Consider the following 20,532-nt stretch of genomic DNA (forward strand, 5'->3'; position numbering starts at 1 on the left):
GTTACTTCCATTTTGTTCCGCTTAGTCCAATTTTTTTCTCATCAAGCGGCTATCTTTGCCGCCCTTAACACTTACGAACCAATTATTGATATTTTGTTTATTTTTTTGCTAGTGCAGATAAACCCAATCGGAGCCTTGGGGCTAATGTACCATTTCCCATAGCATTAGCCCGTGGCGAAACAAACTTTTCATAGTCAGTGTGCGGCGGTGACGCGCTTCGCAAAAGATGTGACAACGCTTTTTCATATTAATTTGGCTTATTCAAGCAAGGTTGATATCAGACAGCCTCAATCACTTTCTATCATTCTTAAAGTATTGCCACTTTATCGATCGCGTCAACGATCTCACATGATTTTATCGCGCCCCCGCGGCCCATATTCGCCGTCGTCGCGACATGCGTTCTCAAGACACATATCATCACTATCTCATGCCCCTCTGTTTGTGGGTCTCTTCTGCTGAGCTACTCCACTGGCTGATTTTCTCGTAGGCCGTACACTGCTGCATATTTACTCTTAAAATAAACACCACCAGCAAGATCATCAATAGCGGCCACTGCTGTATCTCTTGTGTAGAGTAGTAGCAGAAATAGAAACAAAAAGCAAATGGACTGAGCTCTCTACACAGAGCTCGTTTTCTCCAGTACTTATGGTGGCGGCAGTACTATAAATCAACGATTTCTGGACAGAATAGACGGGCTGGCTAACGAAAGGAACAAAAACAAGAAAGAGAAGATGAGTTCATTGCTGCTCTATGGGCCATTATATTATCGTCATTTCCATTAGGCAGTCTACGTGAGTGGTCGCGATGTTACCGATGATGTCGGTGTGACAGCGACATTACGACTCACTAATGTGTCGTCTGTCTGCCTTCTGATTAGCGGGCGAGCGGTGCGTTCTTGCCTTTCTGTTGTTTGCAGAGATCGGCTGGTCGCTGGCATCAGCAGCGATAGAGGCTGCGACTGACACTAGCCGTCGCTACTGTCGGTCCGTGAGTCTGTTTGTTTCGGATTGGTTTTCGTCGTCGTCGTCGTCGTCGTCGTCGCCGCCGCCGCCGTCGTCATCGTCGTCGTCGTCATCGCCGCCGCCGCCGCCGCCGTTGTTGTTGTTTGTACGCATAGGCAGCAACGCGGCTGCTGCCCCCGCCGCTGCCGCTACCTATATCGCAGAAAAGCAGTTGGCTGGGTGACTCACTAGTTCGCCGGACCGACAAGACACAGACTTCGTTAACGAATAGAACAGCGTGACTGAAAACGAACACTACTCGCATTAGTACAACTATAGTTTTTAGACACTGTTGAGCTGTTAGCGGGGGCGTCCACCGACTGCCTGCTACCCCTCGGCTAGAGTATAGCAATAGCATAACAACAACAGAACAACAAAGCCTGCGGCGGCTGCCGCTGCTGCTGCTGCTGCCGTTATCATCTCTGTTCAGGCGCTGTCCTTTCGTTTGCTCGGTTTCGCTCAGATTTTCGCGGGTGTTCGTATCTTTTCAGTCCGTCGCAGCAGCAGCAGTCGTCTGCGGTCGCCGCCGCCGTCGCGCTACAACAGCCTGCAAATAGACAACGGCTAGCTAGCCAACAACGGCAATAGCAAACCAGCCTCCCCTATTGTTGAATGCGATTTTTGTTGTTCGTTTACTGAATACCTGCGGACGGTGACTGTTGTGTGGGTGCGTGATCGTTTCTTTGCTGTTGTTGCTATTGTTAACGACAAAGATCATCAACAACAACACACACCGGCAGCGGCAACATCAGGAGGAACACCACTGATCAACAACGATTGCTGTCATAGTAATCAAGTTTATCTATCTGTATAGTATATATATATAATATTGTGTATGTATTGTGATACACTGTCATTGGTAGGGCGAGACGGGAGAGTTAACCTGTCGCTGCCGCCTTCGTTGTGACAGCGTCGACGAACGTAATTGGCGTAATTTGTAGTTCAGCTCAGCATAGTTGTCCTGACCAAGTAAGCAGCAGTGCGTAAGTGAGTGACGGCAATAGACGCGGCAGCAACAGGGTTTTTGTTCTGTACAGGCCTCGATTGGCTAGGACGTCCCCCAGTGCCGTTGCTGATGTTATTGGCGGTAGTGCCGTTGTTGTTAATGTGTTTTTTATCATCGCAGAAGGAAAAAATGATTTCCTAGACGAGCTTAAAGCCTAACCACAACAAAAGGGGCAAAACAGTGGTCCTGGCAAACCATCAGGATTTTGTAGTAGCGTCGTATGAAAACCAGACAACACATTAATACAATCCGACGATTTGAATGCTCTTGTTGAGGTTATGATTAAATGCCTACAAAACGATAATACTGCGACACGGTTGTTTTCCAACCAGCTAACAGCGTTAAAGGGGCAACTGGGGCGGGAGCAACAGTAAACAGTGGCTGGGGCCAACAAAAGGGTCAGCTTTCGTCTTTTGTCGTGTTATTGAGCTGTTCATTACGTGTTGTGTGCGATACGTGTAACGTAAGACTGCCGGCCAAGTTGAAAAGTCTGGGTGTGTGCGTCGTATAAGAAATCAAGAAAAAATAAGCCTGGGTGGAAAAGGAAGTCTGACGATTTGTCTCGCAGCGCTATACATGTCTGATTGGTTGCGCTATGTCGACCGGTGATATCGACCAATGTGCTTACTAAGTTTCGTAACAGCTATCGCTGTGAGTGGGTCGTGTTTACGTGCATGTTGGTCTCGCATGTCATACGTGTCGAGAGGATACAGAAGCAGCGCATAGCAAGAAAAATAAATTAGCGGAAGAGCCGGAGCGTCGTGAACAACGCCGACAAGAGGGCATTACTGGAAAGGCACGGCTTATTTCCGATACGATCAAACTGAAGATCAGAGAATCGTCTTCAGAATGCGATATGGACTTTGTAATTTTGCGCCATTTAGCTAACAATAACAACTGGAAAAAACGGGTGAAATAACATTATTGAGGGATCGAGGGCACTCATCGACGGAGATTATTGGCGTTATAAGGAAAAATTGATTTGCGTATGTGAACGCATCCTGCAAGTTAAAACCATCTACGACGGCGACACGATGACTACTAATAATATCGCAAAGTTTATTTAATACATGGCACACGGGAACTAATAATAATAACAGTAATAATGAAAGTAACTAAATAACTTGAATATGAACATTTAAGGGCAACATCAGGAATATCCGTGGTAGTTGACGAAAGCAGTCCCAACAGCAACAGCCAAAGGCGCCTGCGAAAAGCACCTACGAAAAATGTAGTCACGCGGCTCTTCCTTAACACTCGATCGTCATTAGCGACTATTATCTTGCTGCTCAATGCTATAGTTTGCGTGTGACTTTCTTTCTCCCCATCCTCTCGTGCAGGCGAGAGTGATTCTACGTTATTATTATCGTCGACCTTATCGTAATAGCGATCATCAGCATCAGCGCGATTGTTCCTGCCGCGTCAAGGCAAATAACGACGGCGTCAAACGCAACAAGAAGAACAACATAACCGAGAGCAATGTGAGCTACGAACGCATCCGACATCCGCTATTGCGCTAATTCCGTAAACACGCACTCTGAAAAAGCAGTCAGCAAGCCGACAACGCGTAGAAAAAATAGACCTCACCTTCCTTGCCGCGCGGGCAGATGACACAGAAGCCGCATAACGTCGTACCCACGTATCCACCAATATCAGCACCTTTACTCCAACCGGATCCACAGTTGCTGGTGCTATCAGCAGCGTCTCCGTTCAGAAGAGAATAGACTGAACTTCGGCCATATTTCGCCTCCGATCTCTCTCTGCCCCCACGAGTGATCCTGTCGGGTCGCTGTCCAATCCCCTGTATTGTTTGTTGTCCGGCTCGTGTCCGGTACCCGTGGCCAGCTTTACCGGCGAGTCGCTGCTTGCCGAAACTCATCCCAGTCTGCAACCGTAGCTTCGGAGACAACCCTGACGTCTACTACCCCATCAAGCAGACGGACGGACAGCCGCGACGACTGGCTGGTGAAGTCGAAAACGTCTGCGGTGACGCCGACACCGATGCTCTTGCCGCTGAAGCTAAACCCAACAACCGACTTGATATCGCTAACAGCGGGCCGTTCGGACACCAGCGAGTGTCGATACTCGAATTATCTTCGCCATGATTTCGAGCAGCAGGCTGTGAAGTTCGTACTAGCACGACGAGAGACAGTGCTAAGTGAGCAGTGTTACCGCATTCCACGGTAGAACTAGGGATATAACGGGATGATTATGTTTCGCCCTATAGTGTCAATCTCGGCAATGTTTGGAATCGTTTCTTGAGCTAGGTGTCAGGGGTCGCGTACTTCATCAGTTAATAACTGGTGGTACGACTATCAGAACAGTAGTGATATACTTTGTTGTCAATTAGTACATACGATATATGGTGTACCTACGGGATGTGAGAAGACAAACGGTAGCAGTAGCAACATTAATAACAATAACGACAATAGACATTTGGAAGAGAATGACAAACGTTGGCTGAAGCCGCCTAGGTTAAAAGAAGCGATCGGTCCACGTTATCAAATTTGCTACGTACATGTTAAATTAAAAAGAATCTAGTTTTTATAGGATTGATAGTGAGTTGGTGTCAGTTAGTATTTGCGACGGAGTAATCACATCAATACGAGAAGACCGCGGCCGGCGCGGGGAAGTGTCAGTTCTGCGCTGTGATTCAATAAGTTAATCCGATCAGAGAGAGAGCGGCGGTCAAACTGAAAACTCAATGTCAAGTAAGGGCACTTTTTTCATTTATATCTGAAGAGTGTGATGAATGATTAGTGGCCGCCTTAAACTTCTCCACCTCATAAATAATTCTATGTTTGGCGATCACGATTGTTGATATTGTTTTAATTGTGGCAGCACTCAGGTGACTGCAGGTGAGAGGAAACTGCGTTAAAATTCTACATTGAAAATATATAGAGAAATAGAAAACGATTGTGAGTGAGATAACTAGAAATATCAAAAGTAACTTCATCCTTAAACGAAAGTGACATCCAGCCAGAAGTAGCAAACCATCTGCTCGAGAAAGTTTACGCAGATAAAAGGATTATTATGCGAAAGGCAGCAATTGTCACAAAACCTAAAAAACCTGTTTACTGTACAGACGCTGTCTCGACCTCAATTCAAGTCTGGTGATCTCACTTGTGCCTGTTCTAACAATTAGACAACCTTTCCGTTTAACTCTGGCGGCAAACGGAACTGGTGTGCTAACAGTAAAAACACGTTGGCGTCGTTGCAGCTGACGTCAACGGCAACCACAGTCACTGTTGCAACTTGAAAATATTAATCAACAGTGTCATCATTATAGCCAGTACAAATAACAGCTACTTCTCGCTCGATGATAGTAGTTTTCAACTGGACCTGCCCTGCCACCTGAGCTTGGAACCTGTTCGAAGACCTGCAAGCATTATCTAATTATACCATTTTGCTGTAATAGAAGCATGCGAAAAAAGGGTCTGGCTTGCAAATTCTAGCAGATATTAAAGAGTGTCTATTTTTATTGGATGGTGTTAGTGTGACGTCCGTTGTGGTAGTGTCATACCGTGAGCGTCCCCTACGTTAAGACGTGAAAGGAAAGAAGTATAGAAAACGAAGAAGTAAACGCAAACGTCCGTGTGTAAATCTTTTAGAGGGTGGAACAGAAGGTGGCGTGTCAGCAAGCACAACGCCGGGGTAGCAAAACTCACCAACTCGATTATTACTACTACGCAAAGGCCGTCGTTGTCAACAATACTGTAGCCATACTTATCGTTTCTGCTAGTGGTCGTGCTATTGTGTATCCCTCCCGCTGTGTTGAAGTCCGCCACTGAGTCGCCGATGTGATGAGCAGCAAGTCGACGGCCGTGTGCCGCTATTTCGCCTCGGGAGGCACCTGCTTCTACGGCAACGAGTGCCAATTCATTCATGGAACCCCCGACCGAATTTCCAATAAACAACAACAGCAACAACATGGGCCGCCACATCAGCCTCCACCGCCTCACTCGCAGCAACAGCATTCCCAGCACCATTCGTCACCCCATCAGCAGCCGAATCAAGGCAGCAACAATGGTGAGTCAATAGTGACGAGCAGTCGATCAAACGGACTAAGAGGTCACTGAACACTTCTTACGCCTGGTACGAAGGGTCGTTCTTGTGCTGTCTTAGTGGTAAGGGTTTGTCTACCATTAAGCATAGGGACATGTGAGCTGGGGTTTACGTACGAAACCTAAAGGTTGGCTGTGTGAAGCAATGGTTGAGGGCGGTACGGTGCGTAAAATATTCGTTTATTGGTATGGGTGACCTGGGTACCTTAAGAAACTGTCAGGATTTCAGGTGGTAAGGCGCGGTCAAATTCTTGTTTAATGTAGCGTCAACTTTCATCAATAACATTATAATTTCCATATTGTCCCCGTAGCAGCTTAAAAGAGAGCGGCAACAGTTTTAGACAGAAAGAATTGTGTTTGGAAGGTTTGGAAGTTACGTATTGTGTTAATAGGTTGTTATTTGAATGGAAATGCAGTTAGTTCTAACAAAGTTCCCAACGATACATTTTATGTACATTCATCAGTATGGTGTTCTTCGCTTTGGTCATCTCTACACAAGCTTTCGTTATTTTTGTTGCCAACGGTGGGCTACGGTGCTGCCCAGAGTTGTCCGAATTTCTGTCGACGTTTTTTTGGCGGATGCCTATTTCCATTTCGCCGGGGACGCGGCTGCTGCTGTTGTCTAACAGAGACTTGGACTGCTGATGCCGTAGCGAGTAGAATGGATCTTCTATCCACCCACGGTTCGGTGACCGCTTATGTGGCTTGTTGAAGGAGGCCAAGTCCATCGCACATTGGACATGGTCGCCACATAGACAGCAACAGCATGCCGACGAAGACATCGGCAACACTGTTTCCTTAATGTAGAGTGCTCACCTCGGAATTTTCCGAAGGCAACAGCACCTGTGTCTATGTGATACAACATTAGCAACAAGAGACAGTAAGCACAATTGATGATGCCAGTAATGGGCTCTAGAACAGAGCAATAAGCCGCAGACCAATGGCCAACAAGTTTACCTAAAGCTGACCACTAAATGGTATAAAGTTCTAATAGGGTGTGCCCTTCCCATGGCTGGTACAAGTGACGTCATTGGTGAGTTGTTGCGAAGTCCGGCGAACAAAGTGCTCGCTATCTGCTGCTGCTGCTGCTGCTGAACGGGTAGTTATCCAAGAACAATAGAAAACGGTAAAGGATCAGAAAAAAGAAAAATAGGGTGAAGGCGCGAAATGCTCTTAACAGTTTTAGAGCCACAAACCTTAGATGCTTACAGGTGACAGCACTGATTGCTTTTTATTCGGTGTTTTTATAATTATGTCTGTTTTCACTGCACGTAAGATGTATTCATTGATGAACCGAACTGGAACACATCTCCTTTTTTGTATTATAATAATACGGTAGTAATATATATATATCCGAACGATGTCTCATGATAGCTTTCAGCGGTGCTCAACAACCTTAGCTAGGTTCAAATATTAGTTTTAATGTTAGAAAGGAAATAAGACCGTTCCAAGGGCAAGCTGGCGAAGACTTATCAATGGTTGGGTAGGAAATTAAGGTAGGGTTTAACTCGTTCTCATCAGGATTAAGAGAAAGACAGGTTAGTATTATCTGATTCAACTTTATCATGATTCTCTCAAAACCTTTAGTCTGAACGATATGGCGGTTTAGATCATAATACTCTAGCGTCGGAGAATGTTACTGGGTTGAGCTGTGCTGTCTGTTCTATTGAAATATGTGAGCAGAAAATATCAATATAAGTATACGTGTGTATTATTTGAAGTAATACTCGACCATTAAATTGACACGGCGGCAGTTTAAACACACTTATAACACAGTCTACTTTCTTAAAGGCTTTTTTTAATATCATCTGTATATTAATGCCCGTGCAGCATACGATGATAACGCCTACGGAAATTCGAGTTGTGATATGTATAAATACAGTTTGTTGTTTCGACGACAGCCTTTTGCTTCAGTACGGTTCACGTGACCTTTTCATAGCGAATTGACATTATAGGTTAGTCGATCGTTATTGAGCTGAAGGCTGTGTCATTCTACGACCAGTTACACACATTCTATTATGTGCTCGTTTATAAAACGATTATTTGTTTATTTTCTTTTCTTTTCTCTATTTATTCAACGCCGAAATCGTATGGTCGATACAGAACATTTATATTGAATGGTGTTTCCTATTTACATATTATATTGCACATTATCGTTGTGTATGAGAGTCATTTAATTTACCACATTGTCCAAATGGATTATTTTTTAGCGACGTTTCTGATAGCGTCGAGGCTTTAAGTGAAATGTCTACAGATTGAAATTATCAAAGGAGATCTTAACATGAAAATATATTGGCGTATACATATAAGTAGATTTTTCGCGGTGTTGTTTTATTTAGCTTTTGCTGAATAAAAATACAAAACCTTCATATGACACGGTTTTAAAGAAATCCGTAAAATTATAGTTTAAGGTTAAAGTCGTATTCGCAATTAATGAGCAGTTTATAAAGTATGTAAATAGAGTAGACGCGCACTTGCAATGCATTCATTTTGACACTCTTCTAAAGAAAACCATTTGTCTAGAATACTAACAAGTAAAAAAAGTGATACATTTAAGTATTCTCACGTCTGGCTAACAGCTGATGATTTTTCTATCGTTCGTCAATTGTGCCACAGATTCCCTGCTATCGGAGGAGGTTCTGTTCACAGGCTACGATTTGCCCGCGGAATCCAAGCTCAGTTCTTACATCGTAAGTGTTGCTTTCGTAATGTTACACTCTTCGGAAATGCAATATTGTCTTGCCGTTAACTGATATATTTCTTATTCCATATTCTTTCTATACAGTTTTATTATTCGTACCCGTGCACTTTTCCTCCTTATTGTGTTCGTTTAATTTGTTGTATAACTTACTGTGACCGATGTTTTGTAATGAGATTTCCATGAATGATCTACATACAAATACCTTCATAACCTGCTTTTAATGACATTATTTTCTAAAGTGTCCTGTACGGGCTTTTCCGTTGCTGTTACCGAAAACGGTACAATGCTCCACCATGCCGAAGCCCCCCGACAAAGGTGCGATAACAGTACGATATCTTCATTCTGTATTACATTCATTGTCCTATTAAGGTGGTGCTTAAGAATTGCACGTGGATGTGCTGTCCAATGGTTGTGCCTCCAACGTAGACATGATAACGATCACTGGAAAGCGTCAAGCTCGAAAAACATGTCGATAACGATTCCCTAGGATCCTTGGGTCATTTTAAAAAAATGGCAGCACCGTACAGCACAAAAAATCATATGTATCTTCGTCTACTTTGTTCAGGTTAAAAATCGACCGATAGAGTTGTTAGCGGCTCTTTTAAAATAGTGGTGGCAGCATTAGCCACGCGACAGATGGGACGCATGCATGAAACTCAAATTTAAATTGTCATTCAAATCTAGGTCCATCTCTTGGAACCGAGTACAGACTGAACGCACATTCTCCTTATATGTACTATTAGTTCATGTTCATTGAGTCATTGATGAACTCGATTTACTCGTCACTTAGTTGCGTAGCGCACGTAGCACCTGAACTCTCCTGGTTCACACGTAGCATAGAAAATTAGATTCCACAGTCGTTAGCTATTAGTTGTACTGCTTTGAAAAATGTACGCCCAACAACGCTGCAGGTAGTTGTTAATAAGATAAACTTCAAAGCTAATATTTTGAGACTCATATGTCTTACGGTCATTGGCACAACTGTGGCAGGTCTACCTGATCTAATGATCCTTAGCACCAGTCACCCAAATAATGGCTGCAATGATGACTGTGCGATCAACACTACAATGGCGTAACCTGTTTACCAGTTAGATCGTGTTATTATTAGTATATATACTGCCATTATTTAGATACTTGATAAAAATCTTGAATCGATTATTACAATTGAATGATGTTCCCAGGAGCAGTCTGTGGCTTCCTTTCAGAGGTGGCTCATTTGAACCGATGTATCTGTTTCTACTTGTTTTGGATAGCTAAATTGCAACACGCGATTTATTGGTAACGCTGTACATGGTACTTGGTCTTATCGGCAGCTGTTTGTTTTGTCCTGTACGTTATCATCTGAGGGCAACTGTACTTGCGACATTCTCCATTTCGGCTTTTTCAGATCAGGAAAACATCTACTGCATCATTAATTAATAAAGAGACAGTGTCCCTACTGCAGTTGAATGAGCATATGTAGTTGTGTGCGTGAAAGAAAGTGTTGTGAATATGTGTTTTTTTAGTCTGCGTATATGTTCGTGTGAATGAGCTTGTTTCTATTCAACACAAATCGGCAGAGGAAATTATTTGCTAAGATCAGCCTTGTTGCAGGCGCCTGTCCAAGTCAGTCAAGTTGGTCAAGTTGCTCCTCCAGGCTATGCCCCTGGAAACTTCCAAGTGGCTCAGTTCTACCCAAGTGGCCAAATGGCAAATTTTATTTCTCCCCCTCCATCTGCTTTGCCCCTACCACCACCACCGTCGGCATCGGCACCGCCGGCGTCGTTACCACCTCAATTAGTGCCGCCTTCATCACAAGTTTTGCCACCACAGCCAGGTCTTCGTGAGCAAGTTTCCTCTGTAACAGCGTACCAAATGCAGGCTGTCCCTCATGCTGTTTACGTTCCAAGTGGCTCCTCTAATCTGTACCAACCACAGCAACCAGAGGGTCTAACGCCAGTTGTGAGGAACCCCGCTAGTGAATATTATTACCCCATTCCTTCGGGTCCAACTCCCTCTCGGACTCCGTTTCTTGTTACTGAAGCTGGTTTACAGAGGTTGGCTCCCTTGCAATTAGAGTATCGTCCTATATTGCAGTGTCCGGTGCAAACAACACGCTCGCCAATGCGCGCCGCGTCCGTGGTCAGCGACGTGCCACACTCGGCGATGGGGTATCGAGCCGATGCGTCGATAGTTAATTCTAACGCCGGCTTTTTACGGCCGCTCCAGGCGACGCGAATGCCTAAGGAGGCTCCGTTGGCCACGTCGCTATCGAACCTCTCCATGCAAGACGTCAACGCTCAGGAGTTCGTGCCGGTTTCATCAAGAGGCAGTTCGTCGAGTCTAAACAATGTCTCTAGCCAGCCTATGACACACTCATTGAGTGCGCCCATTGGCGCATTCAGCAAAAGTGGTCCCGCTGGACACCTATTAAGGGATCGGGATAGCCCTGACAATTCGCCAGTGATTGCCCGCAGGTCATACATAAGGAATCCTTCGCCACTAACCGTCAACGGAGGGGAATATGCTACTCCCACGGGCATGTATCAAGTACGTGTATCTAGATTTCACCTATTACTGTGATATATGATTATAAGTTTTTATTTGCGTTTCTAAGCAGTACAAAAAAATTCCATTAACACAGGATTGATAAGGGCCATTAGGAATAAATATTCTATAAAGGCATCTTTTTAGATGCTTTTATAGTTGTTCTTTGCGAAAGTTAAAAGGAGTGAAGTTAATGATGGGTATAAATTACTCATTTTCCATCTCATTCAATAGGATAACGTAATTAGTTCGGGTAAAACTACATAAAAATTGATTATACAATGGGGAACCACGTTAATGAGACGTCTGGCTAGGTCGGCCTCATTCGACGAAGGTTTTTTAATTTAGGGTCTATTCTTCATAGCCAGTCCTCAGTGAAAACCTTTCTTAAAGAGCGTAGAAGAAATACTTGTGTCTTTTCTGTTATGCGTTATGTATACATTATTACACAGTACGCCGTCTTCTATATTCTCTACTAGATATATTATAGTTAAACCATAGTAGACAGTATAGTTTTGCAATTAAAACATACTTGAATAATTTGAATACGACAGCTATTCTTGCCTGGCTAAAAGCTACTTCTATCAGAAATTTGAACGCCTGAGGCGCAATGCCGCTTTGGACGAGTGTAGAACCGATCCCACTTTTTTGTCGGAGACTATATGTGTCTTGAGTAGACACTTTCTTCTATTCTTGGAATATGTTTTGTAATGCATATCTCTGACGTTATTCTAATAGTCTAAAAAAATCTGTCTGTTATTTTATGATTCATTTACATTTCGTTTTACAGAAAAAATTGGAAATATTCTCTAGGAACTGACTGATGACATCTATAACGGTAGATTTTTTTAATATTATGATATTGCGAAACAACAATCCGTTACTTCTCTGAAATTCAAATTATCTATGGGTCGAGCTGTTCATTTGTCTTTACTCACTGTATGACGCAGTTTGCGAAATTTAGGCCGTTTGCACCCGTATGAAACTGCACTGCAGCGCCACAATAGGCAAGATTTTATTTGGCCGCGGAGAAAAATCTATGTGCACTAAATATCCGCATACAATCAGAGGAATTTCATTTAGACGCCATTAAAGAAAAGCATAACATAGGAATTACACCCCCTGTTAAGCTATGGCAATGTTAATTTAAGCCTCGGGATTTTACCTATTAGAGCGATGTGTCAAATAAATAAAATTTCGAACAAATACTGTCACGTTACAAGAATGTGGAGGTTTTTTCTGGCTAAAATATATTACTCTACTTTTCGTAATTTGATCTTAATTCAATTTAGCCTTCGTATGTTTCTTTGCCGAGAAAGATCATCAACATATTAAAGCAGTGTATGCTTTTTAACGTGCAGACGAGCAAGTTGTATGATAGCTAGAGATCATGTCGTTATTCTTATACTATTCAGCATGCTGTACTGTTACGTCTTAATCAGCAGTAATTTTCTTAAAGTAGACATGCTGCTTGATGCTAATTTATGTTGTGTTTCCTGCAGGAATCTTTGGGAGGTACAACCTACTTCTACCAACCGGCTGGCGGTAACGGAGATGAAAACGGAGGTGAATCAACTGCACTTGGGGTAACACCAGACACGGCTGTCGCGGAAATGACTACTGCAGCTACTGGGGGTCTGGCTACTGCAAGTGGAGTACCAATTGCGTCAGCCCCTGAAATGATACCTCCCGCGTTTCACATGTTTCCCGGTCCGCCCGCCCATGTCGAACATATGAAGCCGAAAGCCAACGCGCCATCATTTTTCATGTCCGATGAACTGCGTCTAGAACTTCTTAGTAGGTGAGATTTCAGAAAATAGTCTGTTGGTTAGCTTTAGCTTGTTTTCAACAGAAGAAGCTAAAAAATATGCCGAAAGCAAAAAAAAACGCGAAAAGAATTTACATTTTAATTTACCAAAAATACAATACCAATATTGGATTTCTATAATGTCATGGAGCTCGTTCAACGACGGCGACGACCTTAACAGATGGTGGGAGCGATACTTAGATTTGGTTTCAATAAAAGTTAATGTATATGTATAGGACTGATTTGATATTATTATAGTTAAAGATTGTCCATATTGAGGATGCGTTAATCCAGATCTAACTTCATTTCTTATTAACGTTCTCCCAAATGCAAACATACACTCGTGACGTACAGGGCTGCGTTGTTGAACTCACGAGTAAACGCAGAGTTTTTCCCTGATCTTCCACAACATATCGACGCGTATACGAATATTTGCCCGTTAGAGACTCAGGTGAATAAGAGCCACTGTTACGGGTACGTCACCTCGGTGTATAGGGCAACTAACGTTAAAACCGGACTCGTCTACTGTCTACGTAGGATACATGGCTTTCGACTTAGTTCGACGAAGACGATCATTGAAATTATTGATCACTGGAAAAAGGTGAGAAGAATACTTCTTTGAAAAGCGCTTTTATGTGTATTCGTAATGGAATCATTTGACGCAGTTTACCATCGACATGTTCTTGGTTGAATGAGCCTAATACTTGCTGATTTGTTTATATACTTTTATTTATTACTTTATATACTTTATACTTGCTTTTGCTACCTTTTCGGTCACACACAGACATGAGTACTGTGCATGAAAGGGACGGCCTCTCCAGTTTAGATCAATGATCTCTTATAATGTTGGATCCACAACTCTACGCTTTGTATGCGCAGAGATTCTTTTTTAGCTGAACTTTTACGCAAGACAACGACTGCAAAGGTGCTACAACATTAAAATGTGGTAGAGTATCCTAAAGGATAACTCAACGCAATACGGACATTTGCTTGCGTCAGCAAAAATACGTCTTAATTTTAATGTGGATTAGTCAATGTGATCCAGCGCTCTGCTGATAATCACGTAGGTCTTTGAAAATACCTGTGTGATTTCTATGCTGCTTAATTCGATTAAGCTTAGATCAAGGCCGGCAGAGGTTACGAAAACCGAACACCGACAGATGACAAAAATATGATAACGATAAAACTGGGCCCTCATGAAACGTTCAGTAGATGTTTCGTACCCGGTCTACAAATTGTTGTGACGCTAACGAATAGTAATTAATTTAGTTGGTAAGCAAACATTGACACTTTTGATTGAACTGCGAACAAAACATGACTAACTGTTGTGGCAGCTCGCTAACGCTCAAAACATGGCATAGATTATGCTCTGTGTAAGAATATCGCTAATATTTGTGTAATTTATTGAAAATATGTAAACCCGCCGGTTTTTTCTTGCTTTCTAAGGTGCTAATTATATTTTGAAACTATGATATTCTGTAAATCAATGAAGACACCAAGTTGCAATATACTTGATACTGTTATATTTGATTTTAATACACAATTGTATTCTTGATTTTATTGTTCTTGTGACTTCTTAGATTCAACATTCAAACCTCGTTCAACTACGGGAATTGTTCACGACGAAAGCGTTTGGCGACAACTCGGTTGTGTTCGTATACGACTTCTTTGCGGGAGCGCAGACAATGAAGCAGGTGTATTTCAACGGGCTGGGGGCCTCGGGAGCAGGAAATGGTGGTGGGGCATCCGGCGCTGCAGGTGGCTACAATACAACGCCTGCAACTCACAACGGCATGGGCCAGCAACAGGCGAAGAACCGAGTCGGTGGCCGCGGCCTTCAGCAACACCCAGTACGAGCCACCTTTAAGAGCTTTATGTTAAAGGCTTCAGGCAATAGGCTTATCAAGTATTCTTCGTAGCCAAATAGTACTGGCACTCAATGACCTTGACACTTTATTTAACCAAACTTCTCCTTTGAGAGAGAACGAAGTTTTTACATCAGGTTATCACTAGTTACGTTTCTCACCGGTTCCAATATTGAATCTCTATTTTATCCATTGTAAAGTTCGTAATGCGTAACTGTTTCAAATGGTTTAAGACATACAGTTGATTAGTAGATTTTTATTTTCGCAGTACTAACTTCTTTTGTTTGCTTTTTTCTCCATTCAGGATGGCTCGCTACGGCAAGGTCACGGTCTTCTACCCGAAAGCCTCATCTGGACATACGTTGTACAACTTAGTTCGGCTTTACGCACCGTTCATGCCGCCAATCTTGCCATCAGATGCCTCGATCCCAGCAAGGTGAACGCACCGTAACTATTTTTATAGTGAAGGTTTCGATTCGCGAAACAAAACAAGGATGATGGAGAGAAGATTGACTATTCTTCGATATCCACATTTGAATAGATTATAATCAATGAGGACTTTTCCCTCAAATGCAGCCTCGATCCGGTTTTCCACAAAAAGCTTGTAACAGCTCCGGCTGTGTTTCTTCATGCTGTGCTGCACTTAGATTATGAATTGTATCTCATTGTTCTTATCATTCACTTGTTAAACACGTACATTGACAAATCCCAAGCTGACAATTAAAACTCCTTAGCCCGAGAGCCGATTAGTGTGTTATCATTGAGAATATTACGTTCCATCACATCGTGTATCATCTTCGTCAAAGAGGATCATTAGATGTAACCAACAAGGATTTAGAAAAAGCAGATCTATGCAGCTAGCGCATATGGAAGGGGAGTTGGGGATTGCATTGAAATAGCCGATAAAGGTTTCCAGTTTCTGAGGCATTTGACGAATGTTCCATCGTGGTTTTTCAAACTTGTACAAACTAAAAATCAATTGCAAAAACTTAGCTTGAATATGTACTTAATCCATATACAGTACTGAGTATATCCGGGCGTTGAATGTGTAGCATGATTTTCCTTTATTTATTATTAAGGAAGTGTTATAATACATAGCGATTTAGTTGTCCTTGAGTCTTTCTATTGTTCTGATATATGGCGTTCGTATCCTAAAGAAAACATCGACGCAGGCAAAAAATTAGAGCAAAATTCGATATATTCAGGGACCTAGAAAATCTTAGTATGGTAACTAGACCATTTTCAAGCTCTGCAAAATAACAACCTACGGAATGACAAAACAATAAAAGTTATCAAAGCTACACGCACCAAGCTGGTTTTAACGAGGGTTTTACGTGCAGCTTAGCGCGTTTACCAAAATAACTTTCTTATAGTTAGAATTTATAGTAATAATAATAGCAGATATATCGCAAGCTGCATATTTATTCTACACAACTACATATAAATACACAATAGATTTTTACGCTGTTCATTTTAATATTATATATTTAAATAACTAGTGTTCCCATTTTCATTTGAATTTACTTTTGTTACATTTATGTAGGATTTTTTTGAGCACTAATGAAACTTATTCTGACATGATTTTTCATATACCTCTGCCCCTTGGGGTATTTCAGGTACTGCTAAGCTCGGCGGGTAAGTCCCGCTTACGGCTGAATTGTGCTGCCATTGTAGACGTGATCACATTGGATTCTGCACAAGCTGGCGGCGGAGCTGGAAACCAGCGGACCGCAGCAATGGTACATTGTTATCAGAAAGAAGACCTAGCTCACCTAGGCAGACTTATACTCTGCCTGGCGTGTAATTCGTCCTCTGCGTATCAGTTTGTGGAATCGTCAATGGAGTTGGTGACTAAGAATTATTCATCTGATCTGCGCAATCTGCTTGTGCTACTACTTAGCATGCCGCCACGGGTGTCTTCAATCAACGACGTTATGCCAATGATTGGAGCACGTTTCTACACGCAACTGGACGCTGCGCAAATGCGTGGCGACGTCCTTGAAGCCGAGTTGGCGAAAGAGGTTGATAGTAGCCGCTTGTTCCGCCTACTTGTCAAGCTTGGCGCGATCAACGAACGGCCAGAACTTAATATTGATACGACGTGGAGTGAAACTGGCGACCGTTATATGTTGAAGCTCTTCCGCGACTTTCTTTTCCACCAGTGCACAAAGGAGGGCCAACCCTGGCTAGATATGGCCCATGTTGTGCAGTGCCTAAACAAGCTTGACGCTGGTGTAGAGGACAAAATCTGTCTGGTTTCACGCGACGAACAGAACGTCCTCGTTGTGAGCTACGCCGAATTAAAGCGCTGTATTGAATCGGCATTTCGCGAAATCTATGATAAGATGCAGTAAGCAATGTAAAAACAGAGGAAGGTTGGGTTGAACGGTAGGGTTTAGAAACGAGCTGAGGGACGGTCGACAGAACAAGCACATTAGTTTACGTTTTGTTGCGTATCTCGTATGGGGGAGTTATGTTGCCCCAATAGGTAATGTACTCGTCTAGATGATAATACAAAAGTAGGGGAGTGACAGGTGTGTATTTTGGTGTATTAATAATTTTATTATAATCATTGCGTACATAATAATAACAAGCGGGAAAAATGGAAATATAGGAGTGCGTGACAGAGCTTGAAAACTTTGCCTCTTCAGTAGTTGGTCCTACGACAGGGACGCGACAGCTGGTCGCAGGCCGTAATAGTTTCTGCAGGGTCTCCGCTTCGCGCTCATTCAAGAGCGATACTGTGTATTTGAAAGAAGGAGGTCCGACATGTTGAATGAATGGCGACTGAGCGAAGACAGGAGTTGGCAAAAGAAGTGGAAGGTCATTTAACTCGGCGTACAAACTACTTACACATATGCGGTTTCTGAGAGACAGGTGAGAGGCGTTTTAGTAATGATAATAGCATAGAATATATATGTATACTAATAGCTCTGTAAATGGAGTATAATATTGAAGATAATAAGACTTTCAATGGTTTGGGTTTTCTTGAAAGATAAAAAAAGACAAAGCAGGAGGCGTAACAAACAACGTACACTTATATAGATACTCATAGTGGATATAGAGATTACATGTATACGAAGCATTACGACAAAATTGATGGAATTATTAAAGGTCATCGATGTAGAAGTTGTGGTGAGTGATGATTATAAATACGACGATTTAAGCGGTTACTATAAACAATGATCACCAAAGTAACGGTCGCAGACTCAAAGTTATGTAAAAGCAAACAAAGTCATTGAAGGATGGCAGTGTATAAAAGCGTGTACGTACTTGAAGAACGATATATGGATAATGTGAATTACCTATTGATGATGAGCGGATAAATGGTTAGGTGGGGGAGTGGATAAAACGGTGTCACGAGAAAGTTATCGTGGTCGGAAAAGACATACCTTAAACGTCTGTAAACAACGTTACCGGAATGGGTGTCTAATTGTGTAAGGCAGAAACGAATAAGGATAGAAATAACAAAAATTGAATGTCATTTATTGAACAATTGAGCGCAGAAAATGCAATCAATGTGCCAAGATGTGTGTGTATAATTCATGTGGCGCATCCAGATAAGGTGCAAGGACCTTTTCGACAGATTGCATTTGAAAAGACCAGCACCACACGCCGATTGTGTTCAGCTTATATATATATATATATATATATAAAGATGATGGAAAGAAAAATTTCGCTCACTGTAGTGCGAACACTATTTGCCGAACTGATTGGCAAATATTTCACTTCTTGTATAGAGGAAAATGGAAGAAATCCGATCCAGGGTAGGGCATAAGGTATTGATACAGGGCGAATTAGTGACCCAAAGAGTTGACCCTATAAAAAAAAGAATGTTGAGAGGATGAACGAGAATCCAATAGAAATATCAATAGTGATAACTAGATAACAGCGATGGCAAAACTACCGATGGTCTTCACCATTCTTATTTTAAAATCTAACATTATGAGGTAAGTTTTTTATTATTGCCGACGGGGCCAATATGTGTTTTATCCCGAGGCAAATGCTGGCACTATGAAAAAAGCACCTGCCAACGCAAAAATTACCGAAAACAGCATGCTAGTATAGTATAGAAAATCAAATGCGAGCGAACGCTTGTCAAGCTGAAAAAAATGTCTTTATAGAACGACGGACGATGAGACTAAGGCAGGACGACACCACTGGCTATAGGTAGGGGGGATGGAGTAGGTACGTTACAGTAAATTCCGGCAACAACTATCGCAAATAAAGAAAACATAGAGCGATTTTAAATTTTTACTCCGAACGTCGTCTGCTGACATCTGTGTGTGTATGGAGAAACGTTAAATTGTATGTACATGTGTATCATTGTAATATGATTATTGTAGAGATTAAAACAGGTGAGTAAAGGATAATTGCGAGAAATATGGATATAAAGAGGGAAGGTGAAAACGAAATATCGTGGATAAAAAATGATAAAATCGAAAAGTGAAAATGAAAGGAATGAAAAAATTGTCAATAATGTGAGAAACTCAATGTCGGGAATAGGAAAAATACCGCAGAAAATGCAAATGAAGAAACTAGAGGAGACGCGAATAAAGTTTATCTTTTTATTAAATCAGTAAAACAAATAAAGAATGGCATATGTTTTTCCGTCGTTTACCAAGTTGCATGTGGAAGAGACCAATAGGAAAGACGCGTGATTAGATACCGTTTCTTTTTTGTCACTTCTAGAATATGCAGGGTAAGGAAAAAGTCTATTGACGGCTTAAAAAATGCATTTCACAGTTTGGAAGTCTTGATTTTCCATCTGGTAAAATAGTAAGAGGGTAAAATGCAATAAAAGAAAAAACTCTCAAACTGTTAAGTGACTGTGAAAACCTGCATCGTACAATAGCGCTACTAAGCATGGCTATTTACCAAAACATCCAGCTAAGCGGTCGCCATAACTCCGTGGGTAGGATAATGAGATAAAGACGAGCATTTTACTTTGGTCCAAAGATTTCTAGCTTAAAAAAAATAAAACTTAGCATCGCTGCAATACCTAACAAGTGATCATAAAATGAGACATGAAAAGGACCGATATTACAAGTTAGTACTTGAACCTAACAAAACGGCTGAATGACAGACAGGTCTTCAAAAGCAAATAGTATTTGGCACACATATGGACGTAAAAGAATATCGGATATCTTCTGGGTCCAGGCTTGTGGGGTAAAAGATTACTAAGATTTTGAGACAATTTGTCTTATTTTTTCTTTCCGGCGACTTGTAGATAAAGTTGAGCATTTTATAAGCATAGAGCCGTATAAGAAAGTGCTTGGAATATGATATAAAAGTTGCGCATTTTTTGATTAAATCACAGCACATTATGTACAAGTTTTATTATCAACAAGTGGCGCTATGTTATATAATATTTTTAAATGCAACAGCAGTTACGTCTATTTTATTTAACTCGATGATAGTCCTTCGTTAGAGATCGATCCGTTCTGCTCTATGGTTAGATGGATCTTGCTAGATTCTATCTCACGTCAGCGCTGCTTACAGGTATTTGGAAACCTCAAGAAAAGTAATGATTATAATATTATATCTGCAACAGAAAAAAGT

At 41.9% G+C, this 20,532-nt stretch overlaps 1 protein-coding gene and 1 long non-coding RNA gene across 7 annotated transcripts in view; one reads left to right on the top strand and one right to left on the bottom strand.

The window, feature by feature from the left end:
* On the top strand, window positions 1–19,590 carry LOC111265517 (PAN2-PAN3 deadenylation complex subunit pan3). Of its 5 annotated transcripts, none has more exons than XM_022842274.2 (9): window positions 1–4,718; window positions 5,503–6,036; window positions 8,688–8,761; window positions 10,366–11,301; window positions 12,801–13,099; window positions 13,460–13,706; window positions 14,686–14,955; window positions 15,275–15,406; window positions 16,587–19,590. In XM_022842274.2, exons 2-9 carry the CDS (start codon window positions 5,811–5,813, stop codon window positions 17,322–17,324), a joined length of 2,922 nt encoding a protein of 973 aa, XP_022698009.1. In that variant the 5' UTR covers window positions 1–4,718; window positions 5,503–5,810; the 3' UTR covers window positions 17,325–19,590. The 5 variants fall into 5 exon arrangements, with proteins under 5 accessions (XP_022698009.1, XP_022698010.1, XP_022698013.1 ...); XM_022842275.2 differs by having other exon boundaries at window positions 5,619–6,036; XM_022842273.2 differs by having other exon boundaries at window positions 4,701–4,718; window positions 5,093–6,036.
* The window catches only part of LOC111265520 (uncharacterized), an 8,709-nt gene continuing 7,692 nt past the window's right edge, over window positions 19,516–20,532 (bottom strand). For both annotated transcript variants that reach the window (XR_002683496.2, XR_002683495.2), the window contains exon 5: window positions 19,516–20,515. This is a non-coding gene — a long non-coding RNA (uncharacterized LOC111265520). The remainder of the gene's footprint in view (window positions 20,516–20,532) is intronic.

Source organism: Varroa jacobsoni, unplaced genomic scaffold (assembly GCF_002532875.2).
Source record: "Varroa jacobsoni isolate VJ856 unplaced genomic scaffold, vjacob_1.0 scaffold_977, whole genome shotgun sequence".
Lineage (NCBI taxonomy): Eukaryota > Metazoa > Arthropoda > Arachnida > Mesostigmata > Varroidae > Varroa > Varroa jacobsoni.